Source organism: Genypterus blacodes, unplaced genomic scaffold, assembly GCF_046128005.1.
Source record: "Genypterus blacodes isolate CSIRO-AG114 ecotype Tasmania unplaced genomic scaffold, CSIRO-AGI_Gbla_v1 ptg000090l_1, whole genome shotgun sequence".
NCBI lineage: Eukaryota > Metazoa > Chordata > Actinopteri > Ophidiiformes > Ophidiidae > Genypterus > Genypterus blacodes.
Window position 1 is genome coordinate 872819 of NW_027466895.1, and position 9278 is coordinate 882096.

The 9278-nt window shown below is 45.9% G+C and overlaps 1 protein-coding gene across 1 annotated transcript in view; it reads left to right on the top strand.

Annotated features, from left to right (window-relative positions):
- anks1b (ankyrin repeat and sterile alpha motif domain containing 1B) overlaps positions 1-5056 on the top strand; it is a 117547-nt gene extending 112491 nt beyond the window's left edge. Inside the window, exons 28-29 of the mRNA XM_076158846.1 lie at positions 2501-2592; positions 3753-5056. Of these exons, the coding sequence (XP_076014961.1) occupies positions 2501-2592; positions 3753-3801 (141 nt within the window). The 3' untranslated portion in view covers positions 3802-5056. The remainder of the gene's footprint in view (positions 1-2500; positions 2593-3752) is intronic.
- Positions 5057-9278: the final 4222 nt, after the last annotated feature.

The window sequence follows — 9278 nt, forward strand, 5'->3', positions numbered from 1 at the left end:
TCTCCCTGTTGGCCTGCACTCACTTTCGTGGTTTTGCCGTGTTTGGTTTGTTGACGTCGGCAGTGATGCCAAAGCTGGGCGGCCTCTTACCTTTATGTGACCTCTGCCCCTGTAGGTCATCATGCCCCCCTCCAGCCGCTGGTCTCTGGGCCACATGTACACCCCTCACCGGCCTCCTCTCCACCCTCCTCTTCCTCCCTCTCGACTCTTCCATCTTCCTCACACAGCTCAGTCACAGGTCCTCCATGCTTTTCCTTCTCACTCTTTCTTTCCACATGATTTTACTGTAGCACGGAGAGAGAGAGGCCCGTCTGTAAGTGCTTCCATTTTATTCCGTCGCTCCTGTTTCACTGACTCTGCATCTTGTGGTGTGTGTTCAGTCAGTTTGCAGTGTGTGCGAGCGTGCGTTTGTCTCACTCACCCGCTCGTATCTCTCGGCAATAAGTCGTTCTGCTGTTAACACGGCGACCGAGCGGTGCCACCGCGTTTCTTCTTCATCCTCTCTAGACTTTTAGTGCCGGCTTGCGTGCATGAGTTTGTCATTGTTGCGGATCACCGAGGGCGTCTGCGACGCTTAGAAGATGATTTACAGCGTCGGATCACACGTCGACGTCCTCCATCCTGCAGCAAACAGGAAAGGATGTTGATCTACAGCCGGTTGTCACGGCAAATATCTCTCAGTATCAAATTCTTCAAAAACTTGCCGTGTTACTAATACCTGTGCTGTGTGTTTGTGTTTAATCCTATAACTCAATACTAAGGAAAGAAGGGTTGGTGTGTGTGTGTGTGTATGTGTGTGTGTTTGTTTGTGTTTGTGTGAGGGATTAATAAAGCAGCTAGATCCAGTGTTGTTGTGGTGTGTGTGGAGAGAAGATAAGAGCTACATGGCACTGTTGGTGTACTGCAGATTAACCCCGTACACACAGTTTAAACACACACATGCAGGAATAGATGTTTAAGCCAAATGGATTAGACGTTCATTACTGTTACATCCAGAAGCTTTTAATTCATTCCTAATGTATTATTCATTCACAGCGACTAATTTGAAGTTGGAAAAAAAGGCACGAGCGTGAGGAGGACGACTCCTCCATCGTCTAAACTGCAGCGCTCACACTGTACACACATACGGCACCCCCCCCCCCCACAAAAAAAAACCCAGTCTGAAAATAAACCAATAGATTAGAAGAAAAGCACCCTCGGCAACAAAACCCCAGCCGCTTGATTGGTTGCCGAGAGGTTATTTTTGAATGTGTGTGGTTTAAAGTCACGATAGCAGTGGCAGGAGCAGACGTGAAGTCAAATTGAAATGTAAAGCGATGCAAAGGCTCAGCGTGAAGCCGGGTAGAGACACTCGCACGCACACGCGCACACACAGACACAGACACACACACACACACACACACACAGTATATGATCTAAACACAGAACATATGGGGTAAATGGAGAAGGATATTTGTTGTGTGTCAGACTGTGAGCTTGTGTCCATGTTCTCTGTTCTGTTCCCCCCGTGTCTCTCTCTCTCCCTCCTTCACTTTCTCTCTCCCTCCCCCTTTCCTCCAAAAGGTACCGTACCTCCTTTACCACCTCCTCATTCTGTTCACAGTGACTTTTCGTCCGTATGAATTTACAGAATTTATTGTGGAGTTCTTTTCTCTGACTTTCTAAACCTGGTCCTTGTTGTTGACGTGTGCATCAGTGCGTCCAAGGTTGATTTTGACACATAGGAGCTATATTTCATTTTTTTAATTATGTGCAATGAAATGAGACCTCAGTTGTCCATCAATGGCTTATTATCTACCCACAATCCCCCTCTTTGTATGACTACATCCAGGAAACTACAACAATCTTATTTAATTACAGCAGAGAGTGATTAGATTACCTCACTAACACTGTTAGAGAGTCCAAACATACAGTAATGGACAAACGAGGTCACATTTAATAGCACGGAGCCCAAAGACTAAATCTTGCTCCCATGAACCGTCCAACTCCTCTACAAGATAACAAAGACAGAGTTTGATAGTTTAACCAATAACATTTAGTTTGCATCAAATCTGGTGAACCCTTCAAAATAAATCCATCTGTATTTCTGTCTGTCAGGAGGCAGAAAAAAAATAATGTCACACCACATTGTATTCATTTTAAGTGAATGTGATGTGATGACCAATCAGCGATGGCTGGAACTGGAACACTGTGTCTGTGTGTGTGTGTGTGACCGGATCGACAGACCACTTTGGAAATGAAATCTGTGCTGATTGAGTCATGCATGTATGAAACTGTCACCATAGCGACCTTGCAACTATCGCAGCGCAACGGTGCTATGATATGAGCTCTGTGTTTTGTTGCAAGTACCTGGAAACAGACCAAACACACGATGAGCTTTACTGTCTGAGGAAAAGATCCTGGTTTACCAAACAGAAGTAATCAATAACTGCTATAGAGGCAAGTTGATCAATGAGCTCACCTGTCTGCTGTGCTCTGTGTGTGTCTGTGTGTGTGTCAGATGGAGCAGCCGTCCATGGAGCAGAAGGGCCACGCCAATGTGCCGTGGATAGTGGAGCCGGGTCAGGAGGCCAAGAGAGGAGTCAACACCAAGTACGAGACCACTATTTTCTAACATACACCCGCCTTGTCCACTCCTGTGTGTGTGTGCCTTTCAGAGGTTGCCCTGTACCGGGCCCCCGCCCCGGAGGCGGGCGGGCGGGCACGAGCGACGCACGCCGCCGCGTCACCTCACTGGCCGCAAACTTAAAAAAAAACTCAAACATCCCGCCCTGCCCGCCGTTAGCCGAGCCTGTCCACTGCATGATGACGTTTGGCGCTGCGCTCTCCCCCCCATCCCTCTTCTTTCTGCTTGTCTCTCTCTCTCTCCTTTCTCCTCTCTCTCTTCCCCCCCACCCTCTGTGGCCCTGGCCCTATCCTCCCGCCTGCAGGGCTGGCGCATGACCTTTGAACCCAGGGCTGTGGTGCGCTTCTGTCTCCACCTGTAGGGGGAATTGATCACCTACGTTTCTCCACCTGTCTGTCAGTTGACCCCCGCGGGTTGTTCTGCTTCACTCCTCTTTCTCCCCGTCAAAGGGTGCAGCCGTTTGGCTTCGTCTCTCCTACTTTTTTTTCCTTCTTCTCCAGCTGCCTCTATCCCTCGCTTTTCACCTGAGCTCCTTTGTCCCCCCCCCCCCGTCCCCGTCCCCGTCCCCACTGACAGAGATTTGGTACCTGTGTGCTGCTAGGCGGCTCGTCCCTTACAGCGTTTTAGTTGTCTGCTGAGGCGACCAGAGGGAAGATCAGACTGTTTTGTAATCAGAGGAGAGAAGAGTTAAGAGTAGAGGCCATGTAGCAAATCTGGTTCACCCGGCAGGTTATTACATCATATCTCTGCTTTTTCATTCTATACATTAGATAGCTTTTTTGGAAAATATTTAACAGGCCAATTTATTTGAAGGAACACGGCGTCGCAGGTAGATTTGGCTGAGTTTTTGCTTTTTAGCACAGATGTGTGTTTACAGCTGAGAATTATTTCAATTTCAACAATACAGATTTTTTTTTTTCTTCCCTGGATTTTCCCTGACCGTTAAGTTTATTTCACTTCTGGGGGGAAACACTTTCTTGTATGTAAAAGGTTTTAGCATGTGGCTTGTGAGACGCATGGTGGCCATTTTTTGGATTTGCTGAGCAGGGAGAGGTGGAGGTGGAGGTGGAGGTGGAGAGGCGGGGTGTGAGGGCTCTCTCGATAAGTGATGTCATCTCATTTGCAGGGCAATGCCGGACGCTCATGTCTATTACTGTGGAATGCAAAGAATGTAGCCAGCCCTAAACACGGACCTTGTCACACATACAATGCAAAAAGGACTACAATGGACCCTGTTGCTCACTTTTCAAGGACTACAAACGTGGACGCTACCGCACAGTGTTTAAGGTTGACTACAACGTTTTGACATCGTTCATCCACTTAAGCGATGCTTGAGAAACATTGCACCAATAGACTTTTCTGGCACAAACACACACAGTAAGGGGACTGCATGGCGACAGACGGCGGTCTGCTCTGAATGTACGGTTCTTTGAAGGCAGCCTCAACTCTCTGCAACCACAGCAGAATCCCATTCATGCGTCCCAACTGGAAGGCATGACCTTTGAACTCAGAGCATCTACACGGAGACTGTGAATGAGGTTGCCGGGCATCTTTTGGGATCAGACGGCCCGCTGGGCCCGTCAGTGTTGGCAGGTTTGAGGACTTCTGGCTCTTTCTTTTATTTTTTTTCTTTACGGTCAGAAAATGATACAAGGATATATGCACAAGTGCAGAAATGTGATCGGACAAGCTGCAACACGCATGTCCCGCGATCTCGCCACGGCCGGTGGCGAACATACGCGAACAAAGAAGCATCTGGCATTTACAAAAAACAATTCTATTGGTTTAAAAAAAATTATTCTATTGGTTTAAAAAAAACTATTCTATTGGTATTGCCCAACATTTTAATGTTTAATATGAGAGTATTCTATTATCATAATGATTATGATTCTTGTGCAATTCTTGTCTACTGTTGTCTTAATGTTATATTATTTTTCTATGATATGCTGAGAGGAAAACTTTAAGAATGATGGCCGTCCTTTAAGAAACCCTGAAACTCCCCATCCTAGGTGTACAGAGAGTGAAGGTTGCTAACTGTCAGGTCAACACTCCATCATTTCTCATGGGGCTCTTCTCTTATCTTACTAGCAGATGTACTATTTTAAACACAGTATTACTGTATTATTTGGATGACGCTATCCAACGATAAAATGTATATAGATATTTTGCCAACTCATTGTTCATAAATGTAAAAGAAAAGAGATTTGCAGTTCATGGCACTGGAGAAAAAAAAGGTACCGCCGAGTGAAGTGAAAATGGCCGTGTGAGATAGTAGATTGTATGTAGAGCGAAACCTGCAGGGGGCGACATCACTGCTGAATTACTAATGTACATAGGCTTGGGCTTCCAGCACACTGATTTTTGTAATTTTGGCCATTATTTATATCCTTGTAAAGCACATGGAATAAAATATGACTTGTACAACCATGACTCATGTTTGGGATGTGGTTACTACACCTTATTTCTGTTTCTCAGACGCAACATAACAAATACAACCCTGTATACGGGTCGAACATAAAGGCATATCTGACTGTTACACACTAACCTGTTGCTGTGGATGTGGCAGATCGCCATGGTGCCTCCAGGTGCAGCAGCAGAGGACGGTCACTCTCCTGTGGTAACTAAATACATCAAAGTTAAATTTAGCTCCTGGGTGGAATTATTAGCTAAATGTTTGATCGCTGTGGTTTATAAATGAGGTCATCTGTTGGACTAAAGTCAATGTCAATCTGTCAATGATGAAATATGTAAAGATGTTATTGCCTGGGTGATTTGGGTGATTTGATTTTTAATATTTAATCATTTGACTTGACGAAATGGTGGATATTCTGTACGTATAGGTTATGTATTTATCCTGATTCTGTTTGTATATCTTGATCATTTTACTGTTTGTGGTGAAAAGGGTAAATGTTGATGGATGTCATCTATGTGACAGTGTTCAAGAAACTAAAATTCCTCAACGGAAGAAAGCATCAGAAGCTTCTTGACCTGGATCAGAAAACCCAAACACCTGAACTGATTGACTCACCTGGATGTGATGAAGTGTCGATCGCCCGGAGAAGAGAGTCATCCAGTCTGTCCTGCCTGTTGTGATGATGAGGAAACATTAGAGTCTATTTGTCTTTGACCTGCATGCGCCAGTAGAGCTCTCAGACAGCTTGAAGGTCAGAGGTCAACTGCTTCTTCATTTGTTCCATCAACTGACTCCTTTGGCCTCCGACGCTTGTGGCCGCCGGTGCTGCCAGTTGCCATAGCGACGGGATCCCCATCACAATTTGACCTTTGAGCCTGTTTAATGTTGAGCTGCTGGAGAAGCACAAATATACATTATATGCCGTTGGGCAGTGAACACAGGACGGCAGACTGCCACAGCTATTCCAGATGCAACCAAATGTGCAAACGCATCAAATCAAACAACACAACACATTCAAATGCATGTTTTTTTTTGTATATTTGTATTAATACAATGTTTATGTCTGTGCTGCACTAATCATTGGTTTCATTTTGCTGTTATGTGACGGATAAAATGGGAAGATTTGTGCACATGAGAGGCTGACGGTAAAGATGATGGTTTGTCGGTAATAAATGACTTTCGTAGCGTAAGACAACAGAGGCGAGAATTTACGCCTCGCTTATCGTCTCCGCCGGGCCAAAGTTGCAGATGGCGCGTGCAGCCCACGGCCACAGACTCAAAACGGCTTATGTAACAATCGCTTTATTATCTGGCAGCCGCTCATTTAGCCAAGAAAAAAAAGATGTAAGAGCACAATCATCATTAGACGCTGGTACACACTGTCCCAGAGTGTATCTGTACACAGAGAAGCGGAATAAATTTGCTTTGTTTAGTAAATGACTGACTGAGCTTGAAACCGTTTTTGGAACGGCAGCGATGCTGAACTCTTTCACAGCCGCAGATAGACACACAGGCAGACAGTTTTGCTGCAGACTTGATCTCCACAGAGTTTGAAGAAGTTCCATCTCCCACTCTCCTCCATTAGAGTTGGAACGCGGTTGCAGGGGCTCCTGAGCATGCAGAGGATAAGCATGTAGGTTCAAAGCTTGGAGCAAAATAAGATCAGACAGCGCTGCTCAAAGGCACAACGTTTTTACATAACAACAGTTTGTGGTGTTTGATGCTGCCGAATCCAGAATCCGGAAGCGCTTTGTGTAAGGTGGCAGAATTAAAAGGCCGAGCTGCATGTTGATCCGCCCCTGAGTCGACTAGGAAACGCGACTGGCAGGAGCACGATAAGAGCTTGGCAGGCTCTCAGTGGCCCTCTTGCCTCAGTTTGACACCTGAAGCCAAGACATTACATTACATTACATTACGAGCATTTGGCAGACGCTTTTATCCAAAGCGACTTACATTACATTACCACCCTACGCAGAGGGGGGAGCAATTGAGGGTTCGGTGCCTTGCTCAGGGGCACCTCGGCAGGGGCTCGAACCGGCAACCCTCCGGTTCCCAAGCGGAAGCACTACCCACTGAGCCACTGCGACAAGGCCGAGGCCTCGAGGAAAGTCGGCACACAAGACAACCTGTCCCCAAAAGCTTCTTATGTCACCTGGCAGGGACGCAACAACCAACGCACCAGGGGTAAGACTCCCAACAGCAAGAGAAGGCGCCCCACTCCATCTGATGACACCCAATGAAAAAACATCAGTGTAACCATCATGATGATGTAATCCATTTACTGACCAGAAAGAGGTGCACTTAAATAACACACTGGTGGCAGGGACAGACCAAGGATAGTGGGATGAGTACTGTTACAATGAGCACAAAGGCTCATCGGATCAATCGGTTCACCAGGATGAGTGCTGGTGCAATGAGCTTGATGTGAGTTTAAATCCTGTGTTTGCCTAAATTTAAGTAGTTTGCACTCAGAGTGGGTGTGTTTGCAGAAGGAACTGTGGCCCAGGTTGTTTGTCCAGACATGGCCCTTTAAGGCCCTTCAAGTCTGGGCTTTATCTCCTCATGTTATCTTGCTGTTTATGTCCCTAATAGCATACAATAATCATTATTACACTCAAAATGAGCCAATTAAATTCATACTAAATATTAAGACTGTACTTAAGTATCTCACCTTACTCTCATGGTTGATCTCCATGTGCAGTTTGGCTCCTTGCATGGTCTGTCCCTGCCACCAGGTAGAAACCATGAAAACAACACACCAATTCAAAGGTTTAAAGACTGGAGTTTTCTTTTCGGGTTGACAGTGATAAGATGTGACTCCTGTGCGTGGAAGGAGCCGGTGCTTTGGCTCTGAGCCTTTTGGCTCGGCCGGGGAAAGTAATAAAGGTGGCACGCAGCTGAGCCAACAGCTGATAGGAACAACAACCAACGTTTGGTCAAGGTCACACACACACATACACACTGGGTGAGGATGTGAAAGGAGACTGAGGTCAAAACGTGGAATGATGATGTGGTGAGCAAATACTCAAGAGGTGATGGTCAGGGGACCTGGACCTGAGGGTCAAAGAGCAGGAGCACAACATCTGTATAAATGTGTATGTATACACACACACACGCTGAACACAAGTGAACCCTAGTTATGTATAACAGACACACAGCCCTGTGTGTGTGTGTGTGTGTGGTGGTTGCCCCACATCTGCAGCACTCCCAGCATGCAAAATAGAATCCAGTGAAAAATTAATGAGTAAAAATGGAGCGAGTGAGGAACAAAACTGAATTTTCACATCAATCTCACACACACACACACCCACACACACACATGGCTAATTAGGGTACCAGGCCTCTGAACTTTGCTTGAATGCCTCAGACGTTTAAAAAGCCTCCGAAGCATTTCACATTTAAAGCCACGACCTTTAATTGAATGCGCATTCTTCCTTATATTATTGCTAACTTTCTTTACTTTTACTGAAGAGTAGTGGTACTTTTAGCGCCGTGGATGAGTAGCGTCAGTGTGACGGACTGAGAGGGGACGGCAGAGCATCACTGTGTACACACACTCCGCCTGATACCTGTAATTACTCCAGCAGAAGACAATGATTAATTAAGCAGGAGAGCCGAATTAATGAGGTGAGCGTTCACCTTAACCACACATTAAGAACTTCACACCGTCCCGTCAGAGACTGAAGAAGAGGTGCAGGTAATGAAGACACAGAGGAAGAGCAGAAGTCCAACCATTGCCAGCCTGCTTAGAAATAATTTATTATGGAATTCCCAAACACCAATGATCACACCGAACTACACCCCAGCGACATCATCGTATAGTCCAGATGTGAGTGAATCCTCAGAATGAGTGGGAGAGCCAAGGCCACAGAGGGGGTCAGCAGGTCACACACACACACACACACACACACACACACACACACACACACACACACACACACACACACACACACACACACACACACACACACACACACACACACACACACACACACACACACACACACACACACACACACACACACACACACACACACACACACACACACAGAGTCAGGACTCACATTTTATCATCACAGCGTTTGTATTTAACTCATCACGTTTACATAGAATCACGGCATCAAACATCAACACATCCGGATCAGACGTCCATATCTCATAGTTCAATGATTCTATATGACAGAGAGCCCCTGATGTTTCTCTGTAGATTGTTTTTTTTTTTACTTTAAAGCACCGATC